Source organism: Sminthopsis crassicaudata, chromosome 1 (assembly GCF_048593235.1).
Source record: "Sminthopsis crassicaudata isolate SCR6 chromosome 1, ASM4859323v1, whole genome shotgun sequence".
Lineage (NCBI taxonomy): Eukaryota > Metazoa > Chordata > Mammalia > Dasyuromorphia > Dasyuridae > Sminthopsis > Sminthopsis crassicaudata.
Window position 1 is genome coordinate 423049381 of NC_133617.1, and position 21728 is coordinate 423071108.

General features: G+C 36.2%; 1 protein-coding gene across 5 annotated transcripts in view; it reads left to right on the forward strand.

Moving 5' to 3' along the window:
- SEC14L5 (SEC14 like lipid binding 5) overlaps nucleotides 1–21728 on the forward strand; it is an 83084-nt gene that overhangs the window by 39235 nt on the left and 22121 nt on the right. For all 5 annotated transcript variants that reach the window (XM_074280443.1, XM_074280441.1, XM_074280445.1 and 2 more), the window contains exons 3-7: nucleotides 4662–4811; nucleotides 4919–5050; nucleotides 6639–6767; nucleotides 7149–7260; nucleotides 16974–17086. In XM_074280443.1, coding sequence (XP_074136544.1) covers nucleotides 4662–4811; nucleotides 4919–5050; nucleotides 6639–6767; nucleotides 7149–7260; nucleotides 16974–17086 — 636 coding nt within the window. The remainder of the gene's footprint in view (nucleotides 1–4661; nucleotides 4812–4918; nucleotides 5051–6638; nucleotides 6768–7148; nucleotides 7261–16973; nucleotides 17087–21728) is intronic.

A 21728-nucleotide genomic window follows, 5' to 3' on the forward strand; every position in this document is an offset into this window, starting at 1 on the left:
AAGATATTGATCAATGTTTGATGTTTTTTTATTTTCTCATTATTTAGATTTGCAGATGACATAAAGCTAAGAGAGATGGATAATATAATAGATGACTGAACTGAAATTTAAAGTGATTTGGGCTAATTGGAATGTGAAACCAAGAAGATTAAATAGAGCAGGAACAAACATAAAATCCTGGATTAAGGTCCAAGAAATTCAGTTGTACAAGTACAATATGGGAGTGTCCTGACTTGGTAACCATTCAAATGGAAAATATCTGGGGATTTCAGTGGCCTGTAAACTTAAGCTAACAACATTCTTTTTTGAATGCTTACTCAAAAATCATGTTTAATGAACTGTTTTATTATTTTTTTCCATGGAATCAGTCTGTAGTTCTAGCTAATAAGGCTAGAATAATAATTAATAGAATTAAAGTGCATCATGGGATGCACCTCTTTGCCAGTCTGCTCATATTAGGAATATTTTGATCCCTTCAGGCTTTCCATTTTTTAAGAGAGCTATTGACAAATTAGAATATATCCAGAGATAAGGGAGGAAGGAAAGGGAGTCAGAAATCAACTAAGAAGTCCATCATTCAACTAGCATTTATTAAGTGTGCTACAACTTTTTCTATAGTAAAAGTTAAAATGAAATGAGGAGAACTTGTCCAGAGGAGAGGTTAAGAGGTGAAATGATAACAAGAGAGAGTAAACTTATTCAGTTTTGTTGCAGAAGGATGCAGTGGATGAATAATATCCTAATGGCAGGATCATTGGGTTGTAGAATTAGAAATCAAAAAGGCTTCAGACTCTTTTTATATAGATTAAGCTCAGAAAAGCAAAGTTATCCAGCAAGTGGCAGAATTGTAATTTGAATCCTGATCCTCTGACTTTTACTCCTGCGTTATCTTGCATATATGTAACTCTTTTACTATTAAACAAAATGCTTTTATATATTGCATCCCAAAAGTCTTAGTGCAGTTTTAAGCTTTAATTACTTCAGACCCATAAACACTACAAACTTAGGAAAAAACATCAGTTGAAAAGCTGACTATTTAAAAATTTGAAGTTTCTTATTAAAATTCCACATAGCCACATCACTCTTGTCGGTGTTTGGACAGTGACTAAGGATTTGCATTTGTCATCTGGCCTTAGGAGAGAATGAAAAAAAAATTAAAACTAAAATGTGTTATTCAAAACTCATACAACCAAATAAGTACAAAGGAAATTTAATTCATTTAAAAATGATTTCTCATAGTAAGTTTATAGCATTTATGCTTCTTAAGTTTTTAAAGCTTAAAACTCCACCAAGACTTTTAGATTTTGCTGCTTGTTCTTTCTCGCTTTCTTTGGTGGCAATCAGGATTAAGTGACTTGCCCAGAGTCACACAGTTAGTAAGGGTTTGAGGATGGATTTGAACTCGGATCCTCTTGATTTCAGGGCAAATGATCTATCTACTATACCTCCTAACTAACCCTATCTTGTTTATCTTTAGAGTAAATAAGTACATGGGCAGTTATTTTTATTAGAGTTATCCTTATTTTTATTGATGGGAAAACTTATGCTTCAGGAATTTAAATGATTTTTTTTCAAGGTCATGTAGCTATTAAGGAATGGAGCCAAAATTCCAACACAGGTCTTACTATAAGGAAGAATTGAATTCCAGGCATGGAAGATGGCCAGGAAAAGGCATGGAGACAGGGGATGGAGATTCCTGAATGACCAACCAAGAGAAGGACAATTTGGCTGGATCACCAAATTTAAGAGGGGGAGGAAGGTGCAATGAGTCTGGAAAGGCAAGTTGGGGACAGTTCTAGTTAAAAGGAAGGCAAGGGAGTTTACATTTGTACTAGGGCCAATGGATTTTGTAGAAAAGGTGATGTCATAGTTAGATCTGTGTTTGAGGAAAACCATTTTCAAAGAAGCTTGCTCGATGGATTGCAGTGGGGAGGCACTTGACATAGGGAAGGCAAATGGAGGTAGTTGCCATAATTTAGGCTACAGGTAAAGGGGAGCTCCAACAAGGGAAAAACCTGAGTTGGAACTCTGAAATGAAAAGGAATCTTGATTAGACTTCCCTCTGCCCCCCCTCCAATTCAAATTAAAGTAAAATAAAAAAAATTAATTCTCTCTGCCAGCTTTTGAGAGACCAGTGAACTTTGGAATATAGGGATGGCACAACGGGGAAATTCACAGTTATGTTGTTTGAACCAAACTCAATAAATATTCAAAGAGGAATTTAACTGAGTCCATCTAAAGCCACAGCCAGAAAAAGAGCAGAGATAACCAAGAAGATTATACCAGTGACTAGAAACCACCCTTCCACATTTCCCAGCTCAGGCAGCCTGAGCTCTGTAAATGTAAGAGTTGCCCTTATTCCTGGTAGCAGGTCTGGCTGTAAAAGCAGGATGTGTCCTCAGATGCCTTAGCTATTTTCAGAGTGGGTGTTAAATCCCAATCCCAGGACATCTAAGGAGGTATGATAGATACTGGGAGTGGTGTCTCTCTAGTAAATTCTGTTCTAATAAAGGTATACACAGATGCTGTTAAATTGCAGCTATCTGACCTTTGTACTGAATGGAGGCCTAAATGAGGCAGGAACTTTCTCTTTTTTGGGTTGAAAAAAAATCACTTCTTTCATGAATATCCTTTAAAAGATGGAGAATGTACTTCAGATTTACATTCCTCAACTGAGCACGTCTTCAGCTTTTCATGTGACCTTGTATCAAATGCAGGATCCCAACAGCAATGAACTGCTACGTAAAACACATTTGTTCTAAGGAAATCCTGCGTAAACAGTAAAGCCTTGGGGAGCCCTCTCTGTCCTGTGTGCCCTGGAGCCAGCTCTAGGGACTTCAGAGTTGACGCCCAGGGCAGTTTATCCTTTATTCTGTGGTTCTATTTATTTGGTTTTATTTTAAAAACTTTTTCTATTATACTTAATAACCACTTAGATATTCAAAATAAGAAATTGGGAGAGATCTTAGAGATTATCTCATATTATAGATGAAACAGTTACACTGACCAAAATAAATAAATTAGTGTACAAAAATTAGGAATTACACAAAACCCTTAGCATTTAACAAAGTAGAACCAGATAAATTAATAGATGACTGATAGACAAAAGATGCTTTACTCCTTTGGGAAACAGCCTGAAGTTCCACTGCCTTTGAGTTTTTTCTCCCTTTATTTTTTCCTTCATTTTCTCACTCCTTCCTTTCCTTTCTCATGCTTCTTTCCTTTCCTTTTATCCTTTCCTGTCTTTCTTTAAATTTTTTTCTTAATATTCATTCCAAATCAAGAAGCAAAGATTTTATTATGTTGCTAACAGTGGGCTAAATCCATATGGGTTTTTAAAAAATAATTAACAAGAGGAAGGATAAAATCTATTTATCCATCTTATAATTACTGGATGTATATGTTCTTATGGAGTTTTTTTGGTTTGCTTTCTGCCACTGTACATAAAATAGCTATGTTTATTTTTGCAAAGATAAGTCCTGTTTTTTCTTTTTATGGTTTTTTAAAAAAAGGTTAGAATCCTAATAATGGAATTGTTTGGTCAAAAGGGATGATCAGTTGTCTATTATAACTATATCTAAACAGTTTATTGTTATGGAATTTAAGCACTTAGTTATTAGTTCTCTACCCTACTCAATCTTAAACCAATCTTAAAATACTATGGTTGAAATTGATACTATGAACCCTGTTTTTAATGAATTTATAATCTAATTAATTATTCACAAAATAGAATGAGCTGAGGATGATAGAGACAAGGCTAAGTTAATTGTGAGATTTTCAAGTGGGCCTGCAAACTTAATGAAAAATTAATATAAAGCATCTGCAAGTGAAAATTGCTCTATGCATGTGTGTGTGTGTTACATCCTTATCAAGTGGGAATGTGTGTGTATGTGTGTGTGAAGGAATTACATAATTTAGTGTTCTTTTTCAACAGTGAAACTTAAAATTTCATTCTAGAAAGAGCTGACTCAAAAACTAAGACAGAAGAATGCAATATGATGCCTCAATTGGGCTACTTTGATAGTATACAAGTAGAAATAGGCTGTTTTTCTGTGTGTTTTTTTAAGAAAAATAGAGGCGACATACAGACTGTCATCAATACACCTAAGTTTCCAGTACAATTAAGGAATTCTCTTTTGCCAGAGAATGGATCTTTATTCTTTCATTCATTCATTGTCTGCTTAGTGAGCTGACAATGTTATAGAATCCTAGAATTCTTGAGCTGGGAAGATCTTAAAAATCAAGGGATTCCTTTGGGGAAGCTCCCCAAATTCACCCAGCTGGTACATGGCACCATCCTGAGTTCATCAATGAACATTTGTTAAGTGCGTGCTATGTGCTAGGTACTATGTTAAACTCTGGGATGACAAAGAAAGGTAAATAGAAAGATAGTTCTTGCCCTTCTTGAGTTTTCATATGCAAAGAACTTCATTAAAAACCCCCAGCAACATCAATATGCAGGATAAAGTGGACATAATCAACAGAGGAAAACACTGAGATTAATATGGATTAGGAATGGCTTCCTGTAGAAGGTGGGATTTTATTGGGGACTTGAAGGAAGTCAGGAAAGTCAGGGAGCAGAGATATCTTATTAAATTTTACTCCCAGGGTCAAACTAGTATGCAGAGACTGGTATTTACTGCCTTTTTTGCTTCTTGTAGGCCTATGAAAAACGTTTTCCAACATGCCCCCAGATACCTGTCTTCTTGGGCAGTGAGATCATTCACGAATCTAAGAGCCCGGATGGATCCATTCACATTGTGGAGCGCAGCTGCAAATTGACTGTAGATGCCCCACGGTTATTGAAGAAGGTAAGCCTTTAAATTCTTTTCCTTCCCAGTATCATGAGACTGGAGGCTACAGAGTCATGGCTTCTTTCCTCTCTCTTAATTTCGTCATTATCCCTTTTCTCTTATAGATTGCTGGGGTCGAGTACGTTGTCTTTGTGCAGAAAAATGTTTTAAATCGCAAGGATCGAACTCTTCTTATCGAGGCTCACAATGAGACATTTGCCAATCGAGTCATTGTTCATGAAAACTGCAGCTACACTGTAAGGGGGCCGTGTGCAGTCTGTTTCTTTTCCTTGGGAAAGGTGTCATGAGGGTCTGTTTCCCACCACCAATGGCCATTGTTATGTGAAACTTTCTCTGGAAAGCTAGTCATATAAGACTGAAATGTAAGAGTCGGATTATACACTTAGAGCATGAAGGGAGGGAAGAAAGGAGTAAGCATTTATTAAGTGCCCGCTGCATGCCAGACACTGTCCTAAGCGTTTGGTAAATAGTATTTCATTTAATCTTTGAAGGGACCTCAGAGGTCATTTAGTCCAGTTTCATAGATGAAGAAACTGAGGATCTTACCCAAGAATCATACAAGATAGAAGCTTTAAAGCACAGGATTCAAATGTAGATCCTTTGCCTTGAAATTTCCTCACGGTTTCCAGAAAGGCAACTGTTGTGTTGGCTTGCTGCAACGTTCTAAAACACCTCCAAGATACAGTCAACAATTCCTCAGAACCCTATCATTTTCAGCCAAATATGATACCATTGTGAGGGATGAGGCAGAGTAATGGGAAGTAGTTTCTGCCAAGAAGTTTCCATTGACAACCTATTCCTCTTCTGGCCTTGCTGTGTCATTAGCTCATCTTCATAACTTCCAAAATGATATTGTTTCTATTACCCTATTACTCTAAAATTGGATTATTGTGCCAATTAAATGGGATGAAGACTTAATTCTAGTATATTCCATATGTTTCTATATGGGCAGCGAGGAACACACTTCTTTAAGTTCCTGCAAAGAAGTTGCTTCCTCCCTCGTTGTGTTAGTTGTTAAATTTTTTTTTAACATTTGCTAATGGTAGCAGATTGTAACTTTGCTGATTTGGACTGTGTGTAACTGTACAACCACTAGCTAACAAGCATTGATTAGGTGCCTACTATATACTATTCACTTTGGAAATGTTATCAAAGAAAAGTGAAATAGATGATCCCTGCCCTGATCCTATCAATAACATACATATTTTTTCTTCTCCCAGGCCATGTCAGAGGCCTTCCTTTTCAAATAATCAAAAACCATTGCACAAGCTCATGGATAAATTTCTTATTTTACTTCTTGATATGTGTGTGTATGTTGCCTGCATATGTATATATCCATTCACACATAGATATATGTATGCTTATATACACATGTGTATAAATGTGTGTATACATATACATAAATACATACATGTGTGTGTATGTACCAAAAGGCAGTTAATGAATACTTAACAATGAGAATTAGGTTATTCTCAGAGGTTTTTAGAAAGCGCCTCACAACTGACACTGGCAACCAGATTATTTCTGAATGTAGGACGGTGTGACCTGGTCACTTTGACTTTTCAGAAGGAATTTCCTCAGAGTCCTCATGGAGCATTGTTTAGTCCCATGCCATCCTCAGAGCAAACCCAGAAGCTCAGAGTCAGCCCATGCACAATGGTTAAATATTAATGGGAATTTAATGTCCAATATGGCTGTGTCTAATTCACTTAGCGGGTCTCTTTGGCCTGCTTCCTAAAGTGTGAAAAGGGTACATTTGGATCTATCCCTGTGGGTTTTATGGTCTTATGACTTTGTAAGTGACTTGACGTCTGTGCATTTTAGGTTCACCCAGAGAATGATGAGTGGACCTGCTTTGAGCAGTCAGCCTCTCTTGATATCAAATCATTCTTCGGCTTTGAAAATGCTGTGGAGAAAATTGCGATGAAGCAGTACACGGCCAATATTAAGAAGGTAAGAAATGGAACTACTCAATATCAGGTGTAACAGGCTGGGTATTTAGAAGAGATACTCACTTACAAAGAGTTCCTATTACGGTTATAATCTCTTGAATGTGGAGGGCCATTCTTTGGCTCCTTACTCTCATTGGAAAATCCCTTAAAGCTCTTGTGAAATGAGGGATCTTATTGTAGTGGAACCTGGTTTCCCCATATTTGGCTTTTCCTCCCTATGCAATTGGCTACTAACAGCTGGCTTGTTGGCTTTACTGTTGCTTTTATGAGGTGATAGCTGGAGTCCCTCGGGTGGTCTGCTAAGGGTGGTTCTGGGACCTATTCAGTTCATGGAGGATATGTCCTTGTCCTTTTTCTTGTCCTTGACTGTCTTGTATTCCAGGGGAAAGAAGTGATTGAGTATTATTTGAATGAGCTCATCTCTCAAGGCATTTCTCATATCCCTCGATGGACACCTTCTCCTGTCAGAGAAGAAGATCAGAGGAGCCTGGCAGGTAGGCAAAATCCAAGTATCTTCTGTGGGGGTTTTGGAATTATCCAATCTGCAAGAAAAACCACTGAAGCAGAACTCTGAGCCAATGTCACTTTATTAAAGCATCCCTAGTCCACTCTAATGAAGTGAATCTCAGATCTTCCTCATGATCTGAGATGCCCCTCATTTTTAGAATATTACTTTTATAGGGTTTAATACCTAAATATACAAAACAGGAATAATAACATACAGAATCTCATTGGTTCAATAGACCTTGCTTTTGAGGGCCAAAAAACAAGATGGACAAGGTGACCAGATGGTCAACTGCTCATGTAGGGCAAGGGGGTACTACAAAAATATCCCCTGGGGGATATTTCAAAGAATCAAGGAATCCCACCTATGTTGAGTTTGGATATGGAATTTGAGTAAAACAGAATGGAGATATCTTTGTCAGCATTCTGTGTTGTGCAAATGAGCTTTACAATTAAATTTGTTTACCACAAACAAGTAGTGAACACTACATTAAAATTTGAGGTCTATAATAAGGGCCTACTATAAGAACTCATTTCATTTAGTTAACCCTGTATGATTTATATAAACTATCAAATTGATTAATACTTATTTGAATAGAGTAGGGGTACGAAGGAATCATTTCTCACACCTGGCAACAGATGGCTTGTTTCCTGCATAGTCCTCCCTTCCCATTCTCCACCTCCAAAGCAAGCAGCATAGACATGAGGCCATTTTATCTGGAGAGAAAAAGCATGTAGAAGAATGGGGTTCTGTCCTGAGACTCTTAGGGGATCCTTCTGAACTTCTTTTTTAGAAGCTAAGCTCTTATAGTTGTGAAGTCTTTATGGTCTCAAGACGAAGAAGAGTTACTGTTGGGTGGAAAGGAAGTACTCTTTGTTCTGAAATTATTTCAGCCTCTTTCCCCTTCCTTTCTGTATTGTTGCCCTTTTCCTAGGAAGGAGAATTATTTTGGCTCACCTCCCAACTGGGATGGGGAGCTGGCCAGGAAAGCTTCTGAATTTCCCATAATTCTGTCATGAATTCATAGATGACTGGTTATTGTAATATAGCTAATATTTCTATAGCTCTTTAAGTCAAGAAGATTTGAGTTCAAATATAGCTGTGTGACTATGAGCAAGTCACTTAATCCCGTTTATCTCAGTTTTCTCATCTGTAAAATGAACTGGAAAGGAAATGACAAACCACTTCGGTATGTTTGCCAAGAAAACCCCAACTGGGGTCATGACGAGTTGGACACAACTGAATAACAACAGGATTCCTACTTCTAATACCTGCATTCTATCCACAATGCCACTTAGCTGCTCTAATTAATCAATCAATAAAAATTTATGTAGTACTTACTATGTGCTAGATCTTGCTCAAGGTCTTCCTTGCCCTCAAATAGCTTTTGTTCCATAGAGGATTTTATATAACTGATGTCTCCTTTTGAATAATGAGATAATAGTTTCTCTTTTGTTCTTATTGAGTCAAAAGTCCGATTCTTTATGACTCTATTTATGACTATTTGTGACAAAAATACTGGAGTGGTTTCCTATTTCCTTTTCCAGCTCATTTTACAGATGAGGAAACTGGGGCAAATAGAGTGTATCCATGTGCCAGATAGCTGCCCATTTCTCTTTTAATGCTGTTGACACTTAGTGGCGTAGTTGTCCAACCTTGTGATGCTTGGATGACCAGATAACTAATCTCATGAAGGCACAGGGGGAGTCAGGGAAAGAGATAAAAATTTCTCTGCCCTCACTTTTTCCTCAGGAACAGTATGAGCCTTGCGCCTGTACGCATATTCTGCAGCCCAATTTCTTCTGCCTTTCTTATTCTGCTCCTGAAGTTTCTCTTTCTGCTCAGTCTGATTTCTTCCATTGCCCAAGCAGCTGGCTTTTACCGCGGTCTGGCAGGAAGAGGAGCCTTGCCCCATCCATACCGCTGTGGATCACTGGGTGTCTTTGTACTCAGGAGCAGAAAGGAGGCCTTCACACTTGCATGAGGGACCGGAAGGATTCTGGGATTTTTTTGTTTTGTGCTTTTCCCCTGTCCTTTCCCCTCCCCTTTTGCCTTTCCTTCTCCTGTCTCTGCCTGTCTCCAGTCCATCTGCTATGATTCTGCTGAGACAGTACAATGCTCCCAAGCTCAGCCTCTCTGCTTCCAGTTACACAGATGCCTCTTATTGCCTGTTTTTGGCAGAGTGGCTGCAGCTCTTGGCCTTATTGTACACATGGGGGGCTTTGGATCATAATGTCCCAGGAGCTTATGTTCTAATGGGGTAAGAGCTGAAAATCAAGGGAAGGGAGAGAAAGTATCCATGTGGAAGTCATGGTGGCAACCTCCCGAGAGTCAGAAACCCAGTCAGAAGGGGGATATAAAAAAACCAAAGGCCCTCCCAAAAGAACTCAGCAATGGGAAAAGGGGGCTGCCATGGCAGAGGGAAGTAGTGTTTCATCATATTTCAAAATGAAAATATTCATACTGTGTATCATTATTTACATTTCAATTATCCCTAATATACAAAAGATACCCAAATCTTTTAACCATCCCTAACCTCCTTTAAATTACAGTTCTATATCAGCAGATGCTCATTAGACATCTCTGTTTGGATTTCATATGACATGTAGAACCTGGGATATCCAAAGTGAGGCTCATTATCATTCCCTCCCTCTGCTTCAAAATACCAAGCCTTATTTTCAACTGCCACTAGCCCATGTGTATTGTGCTGGCCACAACAGTACTCCACCTTAAAACTTACTTGTTTCTTTTTCTTCCTTTCTTCCTTTCTTCCTCCCACCGAGGCAATTGGGGTTAAGTGACTTGCCCAGAGTCACATAGCTAGGAAGTGTTAAGTGTCTGAGATCAGATTTGAACTCGGGTCCTCCTGAATTCAGGGTGGCGCTCTATCCACTGCGCCACCTAGCTGCCCCTAAAGTATAAAATAAATACAATATATGTATACATGTCCAAACAGTTAGTAAAATAATTTTTCATAGTTTGATTGGTATGAGACTGAACAAGTAAAATAATTAAGGTACTATTGTCATTTTTATTATATTGGCTTGGCCTACTCATGAGCAATTAATATTTCTACAGTTATTTAGATTTGTCTTTATTCTGTGATTGTATTCATATAGTTCCTGTATGGGTCTTGGCAGATAGATCCCCAAGTATTTTATATACTATCTGAAATTATTTTAAACAAAAATTTTCTTTCTATGTCTCCCTGCTGGATTTTGTTGGTGATGTAGATTTTTTTTTTTATTCATTTTTCCAAATTATCCCCTCCCTCCCTCCACTCTCTCCCCCTAGATGACAGGTAATCCCATACATTTTACATGTGTTACAATATAACCTAGATACAATATATGTGTGTAAATACCATTTTCTTGTTGCACATTAATTATTAGCTTCCAAAGGTATAAGTAACCTGGGTAGATAGACAGTAGTGCTAACAATTTACATTCGCTTCCCAGTGTTCCTTCTCTGGGTGTAGTTATTTCTGTCCATCATTGATCAACGGGAAGTGAGTTGGATCTTCTTTATGTTGAAGATTTCCACTTCCATCAGAATACATCCTCATACAGTTTTGTTGTTGAAGTGTATAGTGATCTTCTGGTTCTGCTCATTTCACTCAGCATCAGTTGATTTAAGTCTCTCCAAGCTTCTCTGTATTCCTCCTGCTGGTCATTTCTTACAGAGCAATAATATTCCATAACCTTCATATACCACAATTTACCCAATCATTCTCCAATTGATAGACATCCATTCATCTTCCAGTTTCTAGCTATAACAAAAAGAGCTGCCACAAACATTTTGGCACATACAGGTCCTTTCAGCTCTTTAGTATTTCTTTGGGATATAATCCCAATAACAGCAATGCTGGGTCAAAGGGTATGCACAGTTTGACAACTTTTTGGGCATAGTTCCAAATTGCTCTCCAGAATGGCTGGATTCTTTCATAACTCCACCAACAATGCATCAGTGTCCCAGTTTTCCCACATCCCCTCCAACATTCATCATTATTTGTTCCTGTCATCTTAGCCAATCTGACAGGTGTGTAGTGGTATCTCAGAGTTGTCTTAATTTGCATTTCTCTGATCAGTAGTGATTTGGAACACTCTTTCATATGAGTGGAAATAGTTTCAATTTCATCATCTGAGAATTGTCTGTTCATATCCCTTGACCATTTATCAATTGGAGAATGGTTTGGTTTCCTATAAATCAGGGTCAGTTCTCTATATATTTTGGAAACGAGACCTTTGTCAGAACCTTCCCTTTTAAAAATATTTTCCCAATTTGTTACTTCCCTTCCAATCTTGTTTACATTAGTATTGTTTGTACAGAAACTTTTTAGTTTGATGTAATCAAAATCTTCTATTTTGTGATCAATAATGATCTCTAGTTCTCCTCTGGTCATAAATTCCTTCCTCCTCCACAGGTCTGAGAGGTAGATTATCCTCTGTTCCTCTAATCTATTTATGATCTCATTCTTTATGCCTAAATCATGGACCCATTTTGATCTTATCTTGGTATATGGGTGATGTAGATTTATATTGTATGTTGTAACTTTGTTAAAACTGTTAGTTGTTTCAAGTAGTTTTTTTAGTTGATTCTCCTGAATGAAATATACCATCATATCATCTGCAAACAGTGATAGTTTCCTTGTTTTATTCTTTCAATTTCTTTTTCTTGTCATTACTATAGTTATCATTTCTAATGTAATATTAAATAATAATGGTGATATTGGACATCCTGGCTTCATCCCTGATCTTATTGTGAAGGCTTCTAATTTATCACCATTATAGACACTGCTTGATTTGGGTTTTAGATATCTACTATTTTCATTTTAAGAGAAGTTCCTTTTATTCCTACATCTTCTAGTGTTTTTTTTTAAAAGCAGAAATAGGTATTATATTTTGTCAAAAGCCTTTTTTTTAGCTATTGATACAGATCATACTTTTGTTGTTTTTGTAATTGACATGGTCAATTTTATTTATAGTTGTCCTGAGAGTGAACTAGCCTTACATTTTTAGTATAAATCCTACCTGGTCATAGTATATGATCTTTGTGAGATATTGCGATTGCCTTTTTTTTTCTAGCATTTTATTTAAGTTTTTACATGCATACTCAATAGGGATATTTGTCTAGTTTTCTTTTCCTGTTTTCTTCCTTGGTTTAGATATCAAAACCATCTTGATATCATAAAAGGAATTTGGTAGGACTTATTCTTTACCTTTTCAATACTTTATATTACGTTGGAATTAATTGTTCTTTAAATTATTAGGAGAATTCACTTGTAAATCCATCTGATTCTGGGTGTTTTATTTTTCTCTAGGGAGTTCATTTATGATGTGTTCAATTTCTTTTTCTAAGATAAGATTTAAGTATACTATTTCCTCTTCTTAAGAGGGCAATTTGTATTTTTATAAGTATTTATGCATTTAATTTAGGTAGTCAGTTTTATTGGTATATGATTGGGCAAAATGCCTCCTAATAATTTCCTTAACTTCATTTTCATTGTTGGTGCATTCACATTTTTTATTTTTGATACTGGTAATTTACATTTTTCTTTAAAAAAATTCAGAGTAACCTATAGTTTAGCTATCTGTCTTCTCCTCCCAAATCAACTCCTAATTTTATTAGTTCAATTGTTTTTTGACTTTCAATTTTATTAATCTCTTATTTTGATTTTTATGATTTCTATTTTAGTGTTTAATTGGGCATTTAAAATTCTTTTCCTAGATTTTTTTTTAAGTTGAGCACCTAGTTCATTGAACTGCTCCTTTTTTCTTTCATTGATGTGTTTAGAGATAAATTTTCCCTTAAGTATTGCTTCAACTACATATTTTGGCATATTGTCTCATTGTTATCATTATCTTTAATGGAATTATTAATTGTTTCTAGGATTTGTTTTTTGAGTTTTTAGAGTGGGTCAAAAGAAAAATTCAGGACCCTTTATTGAATGGAATTTTTATTGTATTATAGTCTGAAGAAGTTGCGTTTGATATTTAATATTTTTGCTATTTTGTGAAATTTTTAAAAAATGGTCCATTTTTATGAAAGTGCTATGTACATCTGAAAAAAAGGTATGTTTCTTTCTATTTCTGTTTAGTTGTCCCCAAAGGTCTATCATCTCTTAACTTTCCTAAACTTCTATTTATCTCCTTAACCTTTTAAAAATGTATTTTATAGCTAGACATATCTAGTTATTAAAAGGATAAATTAAGGTCTCTCTCACTATTATAGTTTGAATTTGGATGATTATGCCATTTAGTATATATACATTTAGTCTTGATGTTTCTTCAATGTTTATACTTTGTTGGTGGTGGTTATTTTTCAGTTGTGTCAAACTCTTCATGACACCATTTTGGGGGTTTCTTGGTAAAGATTCTTAAGTGGTTCACTATTTCCTTCTCCAGCTCATTTCACAATTGAGGAACTGAAGCAAAGTGTGTCACACAGCTGAGTGTCTGAGACTGGATTTGAACTTAGATGTTTCTTCTTTCCAGTCCTGGTGCTGTATCCACTGTGCCACCTAGCTGCCCATCGTCTATGCTACATTTTTAGCAAAATGCACTTTGCCTGATTATCTCTTTTAATTAGATCTGGTTTTGCTTTTGCTTTGTCTAATATTATGATTGCTATTCCTGCCTTTTTTACATCAGCTGAAGCAATTATAGATTTTCGTACTGCCCCTTAGTTTAAATTTATTTAAATTGTGTTTCTTGTAACCAACATATTGTTGGATTTTGATTTCTAATGTTTTCTATCCGCTTCTATTTTATAGGTGAGTTCATCCCATCATCACAGTTATGATTGCTAACTGAATATTTTCTCCATCTTATTCTCTTCTGCTTTACCATTCCCTCTCTCTTTTCTAACCCTATCTCTCCTCAGAAGTCTGTTTTGCTTCTACTACCTCTCTTAATCTTCCCTCCTTCTTACCACCCCTCTAATTTCTTTTAGTTCCTCCTTCTCCTACTTTCTTCTTGGGCAATTTGAATTTGGATTTCTATACCCTGTTGAGTGTAGGTGTGTGTGTACACACACACACCTACATTCCCTATATTTTCCCCTCAATTGTAAAAACTTCTTTGTATACCTTCTTATGTGAGATAATTTCCCCCATTCTTCCTGCTTCTCAATACACCTTTTTTGTCAGCTTACATTTTTATTTTGAGATCATCTCAACATAATAGACTCAAATCCATGAATTCTGTTTAAGAAGATGCCTTCTAATTCCAACTAATGATGATAAAGTTCTTGGGGATTAGTTATACCATAATTCCACTTGGGAATATAAACATTTTAAACTTTAAAAGTTCCTCATACTTTCTCATTCATGTTTATCTTCATATGCTTCCTTGATCTTTCTGTTGGAATATAATATTTTCTATTCAGCTCTTGTCTTTTTATCTGGAATGCCTGAAGTCTTCTAGTTCATTAAATATCCATTTTCTCTCTGAAGGATCAGTTTGAATGGGTGGGTTATTCTTGGCCTTCCAGAATATCATATTCCAAGTTCTCTATACCATAAATATTGAGCTCTTTCCATACTTCCTTGAGTCCCTCTCACTAGGGACATGTGTCTAGATCCCTTACTTTGACATTAAACTTCTCTTTGATTCCTGACTCTTTGGTCTCTAGCCTACTGTGTTCAGGTCCAGCCATCCACATGTTAGAGGCTGGTTCGGTCCAGATAACATTTTTCCCCCCCTGAGGCTGGGTTAAGTGACTTGCCCGGGGTCACACAGATAGGAAGTGTTAAGTGTCTGAGACCAGTTTTGAACATGGGTGCTCTATCCACTGTGCCACCTAGCTGCCCCCTTGGTCCAGATAACATTAATTGGTATCAGAAGGAAGCAGGCCCCTGGACTCTGATTCTCAGTTTATTTCTTGACTTTGGAATTTATGTTAGAATTGGGATCTGCTCGTCTGGGGTAAGGGATTGCTGTCCTAAGCTTCAGGCTTTTTTTTTACCCTGCTTGCTTTCATAGATAGGTCTGGGGGGGGGTCTATAAGTTTTCAGTGCTTACAAGGTGGTGTGACATGGGGAAAGGTTGGTCATTGCTCTCCTACTCTGTGCTTTGATTCTTATCTAAGAAGGGCCCCTGCTTCCTTATGACTGACTACAAATACTCTCTGTCCTGAAATTGCCATCCAGAATTGGGTAATAGACAATGTTGTTGTCAAACGGTGGCCAGCCCTGCATCCAGTATGAGCACAGGGATCCCCTATAATTTCTTTCTGACTAGATGTTCAATACTCATACCATCTCTGGGCAAATTAGTGCAGCCTGCAAGGCCCACAGCTGATGTCACTGTCCTCTCTGCTCCTAGTCAACTCTTACCCTAGACCAGAGGTAGGGAACTTTTTTTCCTGCCAATGGCCATTTGAATATTTATAAAATCATTCTCAGACTATACAGAATTTGTTAGGCTTACAAGGTGAGAACTCAGGTAACTTGACAGTTCTCTGGCTCAGACCTTTGGTTCGGGCCTTTAAAGGGAGTTTACACCTTAGTAATTCTAAGAGGAGCAAGTTCATTGGTGGAAGTATTTCCCCACGCCCCATTGAGTTCTCACCTGCCTATTCTCTGGGAGAAGGGCGGCATTGGGTCTGAGAGAATGGACTCTGGGATATAGTTTTGATGCCAGCAGGCTGAAAGGAGATCAGTCTGATTTGAGAAAGGACAAGAGCTGGAGGAGATTCAGAGTTCCCAAGAAACCTGCTCACAAAGGAAAAGATTTTACAGATCTCCTCCCAGAGAAGGATTATAATTGAGCAGACGACCGGGATCCTCGCAATTCAAGAACTTTACATTTAGTAATCTTATTTTTCTTGTGCAGCAAGATAACTTTATAAATATATATACATATATTGGATTTAGCATGTATTTCAACATATTTAACATGTATTGGTCTATTTGTTATCTAGGTAGGGTTGAAGCTTCTTCAAGAGAATCAGAGTCATCACGCCCTAATTCCTCTTGCTCTTGGGCAAGATCTTGATCTTTCCTTTTTTCCTCACAAGAATTATCAACTTATAGAATTCAAACAGTGGGAGTACCTAGCTTTCAGTTCATCATCACCTATGGTTGCTATAGCAATGATTTTTTTTTAATAATAGCTTTTAATTTTCAAAATGTATGCAAAGATAGCTTTCAATATTCACCCTTGCAAAACATTGTGTTCCATTTTTTTCTTCCTCCCTTCCTCCCTGCCCTGCCCTAGAGAGCATATAATCCAAAATATGTTAAGTCTGTGCAATTCTTCTATAACATATTTCCACATGATCATATTTCCATAATTATTATGCTGCAGAAGAAAAATCAGATAAAAAAATGAGAACGAAAATAAAAAGTAAGCAAACAACAACAACAAAGGCGCTATTGAGGAGGGAAAAGACTTGACCAAGATGATGCAGCTAGTTTGTGGCAGAATTGGAAATAGAAACTCAGTCCCCTGTTTATAAGTCCAATCTGCCTAAGGATAGGAGTGTGAGGAGGATAATGATGGTTGTTGGTGTTGATTTGTTTCATAGGCCGCTGAGGGATTTAATTTTGGTGCTGTTTGAAAAGTTGAGAGTTGGAAATGTGGTTAGGATGGCCATGATGTAGATGATTAGGTTTAGGATGGTTACGTTTTCTGCTATATTATGCTTGCCCCTTTCTTGTACCTTACTAATTGTCCTATGACACTTCTTTCTTCCTTTCAGCTGACAAGCTGGACACAGACTACATTGAGCGGTATTTGGGGCAGCTCACCCCCATGCAGGAGAGCTGCTTGATCAGACTCCGCCAATGGTTGCAGGAAACACATAAAGGAAAGGTGAGATACTAAAGGATTTATTTTGCTCAGTGATCTTGGCTTTCCAATATTAATGAAGCACTTATGATACGCAAGATACATACTCTAGGTGTTGGAGGTGCAAAAATGAACGAAGATACAATCCCTGTCCTCAAGGATCTTACAGTCAGGTTGGGAGATAAGAAATGTGCACCGATCATAAAAACAGGGGACAGTGTAAGTACAAAGGAGATGACTACAGAAATTGTCTGAGAAATTTAAGGAGGAAGTGGTCGCTTTTTACTAGAGGGTGATCTAAGTTGAGACTCGAAAGAAAAGAGGGATTTCAATGGATGGATACTTAGGAATCCATTTCAGACTTAAGGGACTGGCAAGAACAAAGGCATAGAGATGAGAGTGAGCAGGGAGAAGGTAAACAGTTTAGTTTGACTGGAAATAGAATTCATAACAATGAGTAGAATTTGATAAGCCTAGAGACTTATGTTCAGATCATGAGTGTCAAACTTAGGAGTGTGCACTTTGGTAAGGCTTGATTTTTTTAGTACCTGCCATCAAGGTTTTTGTATATTTGTATATTATTATTCAAAGCATATGAGGAATATTGTTTTACAAGTTTCAGAAAAATATATCTTGAGTAAATAGAACATGATTTGAAAAACCACAGTCCAAGAACTGGATTGTAGAAAGTCTGTAATATTATTTATTATCTTATTTGATCCTCTTGTTCTATAGTCAGAAATAGAGGAAAGGAAATTAGGAAAATCAGGCTTTTTTGTTTTCTTTCTTTTTTTTAAAAAATTCAACTTTATTTTATTTTTAGGTAAACAGTCTCTCTCTTCTATGTCTCACATTCATTAAGAAAGCAAGAAAAACCAAACTTTTTAAATAAACATGTTGTCTTCTTTTTTTATTTATATTCCTGGTACTTGGCATAGTACTTGGTACATAGTAAGTTTTTAATAACTGCTTTTTTTCATTCATCCATCTAGTCTTCATTCATTCATTTATTCCCTTCCCTTCTCCTTCAAGAAATGGCCCTCAATTACTCTTTTTGGAAGTAATTTTTTTTCTTTGTCAGTAAATGAATGAGGAGAGATATTCTTTTGGAAAGCATCAAAGAATCAGTGTACAGTTCAAAACTACTTCTGAGCTATTTATTTACTTTCTTTATTCCCTACTACTTGTGAATCAGTCTTCTCTTGAAGATCTCTGAGGAGGGGAAGCTGTTGCTTTCTGAGGCAGCCTATTTTGCTTTTGGCTAGCATTCATTATTAGGAAGTTTTTCTTAAGTTGATCTTAAATCTGTCTCTGCAATTTCCACTCATTGTTCCTAGTTTTTCCCTAGGGATTGGGGTAGGAGGGGAAGGAGGGAGGTAAACATATCACAGTTCTTTGAATACTTAAACAGCTGTCATGTCCTCTCTGAGGCTAAACCTACACTCTCTTTTTTGGAGATTAATCACCTTTATAAATATCAAATAGTTTCTTTTCTAGTCTTCTCACCACCCTAAGGTACCTCTTTTTTAAGCATCTTATTAATAGACATTTCCTGAAATTCATTTCCCAGCCTCCAACCCTAACTTGTAAGAAAAACAATTAACCAAAACTCACCCACAAAATGAATGGATAGATGAAACATTCTTTTCCCATAACCCCCACCACCACTTGACTGAGAGGAAGGAAGTGTGTTTCCTCATCTAGGACTGAAATTGTATTAATTCAATTCTATTAAAAAACAAGTACTTACTAATTTCATTCAGCTGTTCTTTGGTGCTGTCTTATTTACATTATTATAGAGTAATCATTATGCATTTTATTCTCCTGGTTTTGCTTTCTTTGGGCCTTCCTCCTTGAGACATTTACCAATTTTCTATCTTTCTCTTTTTTTTTTAAAAAAAAGACTGAGTCTCCCCAAGGGGCAGTGTGGAAGTTAGGTAGCCGCTCAATCCTATTACTGAACAGCATAGAAACTTTGACTTACTCTATTTTTGACCTAGGTCAATTCTATCCTCCTTAGACAGCCTGGTGAGATTACTATATTCGTTTTGGACTTGGAGTGGATATCTGATTGGCTTAGCCCACGTCAGCTCAGTACCTCACCAACCTCCTCCAGTCATTAGAGGTGTTTGCTACCATAATCAGCCCAATATCTTTTAAAAAATCTGCCCAATTTTTTGAGCATAGTACTTCAAATATGGCCTGATCAGGGCCAAGAAAGTGGAGCTGTTATCTCCTCATTCTAGCCATTGTGCCTCTCTTTATATAAATTAGAATAGCATAGCTTTTTTATTGCCATGTTACACTCAAGATTGATGTTGAGTGACAGAACACTAAAACCTCTAGATTTTTTCCCTATAGGGAACCTTTCCTTCTACATCTTTTCCTCCTTTTCCCCAGCTGCTTTTTTGAACTCAGGTATATAATATAGGCATATGTAACCCAAATACATTTTATATGCTTTGGGCCCATTGTTTTATCCTGTTGACATCTTTTAAGAAAGATAATCTGCTACCTAAAATCATTAGCAAGCATTATCTATACTGGGGATAAGCCAGAAACCTTGCCAATAAGACCAGAGGTAAAACAAGGATGCCTATTATCACCAATATTATTTAGTATGTTACTAAAATTCTAGATGTAGTGATAAGAAGAGGAAAATAAATTTAAAAAGTCAGAATGACCCATAAAAATCAAACTATTTCTTTTTGCAAATGATATGATGCCATAGCTGGAAAATCCTAGAGATTCAGCTAAAAATTAATTGTAGGAATGAATAATTTTGTCAAAGTAGCAGAATATAAAATTAATCCATATAAGTCGTCAGCATTTCTATACATAACTAACAAAGACCTGTGAAAAGAAATAGGAAAAGATAAATTATTTGAAATAACCATAGACAATAGAAATACCTGGAAGTATTCCTACAAAGATGAACTCAAGAACTATGTGAACATAATGATAAAACACTTTTTGTAAAGTCAGATTTAAATAATTGGAGATGTATTGATTGTTTATGTTAAATTGGGCCAAGTCCATTTAAAAAATGACAATTCTACCTAAACAAACCTATGAATTTATAAAGTGTCATACAAATTAAACTTCCAAAAATTATTTTATTGAACTAGAAAAAAGCAATAAAACTCATTTGAAAAAACAAAAGAATATAAAAGGAATTAATGAAAAATATAAAAAAAAATTAAACCATATTATGACAGTAATTACCCAAACTACTTGGAAATGGCTAAGAAATATAATGATGAATTAGTGGAACAGAGTAGGGTATACAATACACAGTAGTAAATAATTATAATAACTTTATGTGCGATAAATGTAAAGATCTAGGATTTTAGGATAAGAATGCATGATTTAGTAAAAAAAAAATTGCTAAGGGGTAGCTAGATGGTCAGTGCATAGAGCACCAATCCTGAAATCAGGAGGACCTGAGTTCAAATCCAGCCTTAGACACTTAACACTTCCTAGCTGTGTGACCCTGGGCAAGTGACTTAACCTCAGTTGCTTCAGGAAAAAAAATTGCTGTGAAAATTGGAAAGCAGTCTAGCATAAACTATGTATAGACTTATCTTATATCATGATATCATAAGATATTAATGTCTTATACCATTTACCAAGATAAGGTAAAAATGGATACATGATTTATTTATAAAGGGAAATATCACAAGTAAGTTAGAACATGGACCATCTTATTTATCAGATTTATAGATAGGTGAAGAATTTTTGAATAAACAAGATGTGAGATGTCAGATAACTAATTTTAATTGCATTAAATTAAAAAGATTTTGACCAAATAAAACTAATGTAACCAACATTAGAAAGAAATAAGAAAATTGATAAAAAAAATTTATAGACAGTTTCCTTGAGTAGAGACCTTATATCTTAATGTATCAACATTGAAATACCATCAGATTGGCTAAAATGATAGCAGGGGGAAATGACAAATGTTGAAGAGGATGTAGAAAAATTGGGATACTATTTGTGTCCCAAAATTGGTGGAGCTGTGAACTGTTCCAACCATTTTGGAGAACAATCTGGCATTATGCCCAGAGAATTATTTACTTTGATCCAGCAATATCACTATTAGATCTGTTTCCAAAAGTGATGAGGGAAAAAGGAAAATAAACTTATATATTCAAAAATATTTATAGCTGATCTTTATGTTGACAATGAACTGAAAATTGAGGGTCCATCAATTGAGGAAAGACTGTATGGTATATAATTGTGATGGAATACTACTGTGCTTAAGAAAAAAGCAGATTGTTTTTGAAAAACATGGAAAGATTTGCATGAAATAATGCAAAGTGAGAGAAAGAGAAACAGGAGAACATTGTATAAAGCAGAGCTCTCTGATTGTATAAGGCCCTCAAAATCACTTACTAAGGCAAACTAAGGCAATTGCAGGCGATGATAACCAAAAGCTAGATATAACAACCTCCCACCGCTTGAGTTCTATAAATTGATAATTTTGTATGGTCCTTGGCATAAAAAAGGTTCCCCATATCTGGTACAGAGTAACAATAATGATGTTCAAAGAGTAACTGTGAATGACTATCCTAATCTGAGTAGTATGAATTTTCAAATCAACCTTAAAGGAGTTATGAAGAAAAAATGCTATCTATCTCCAGAGAAAGAACTGATATAAGAAAAT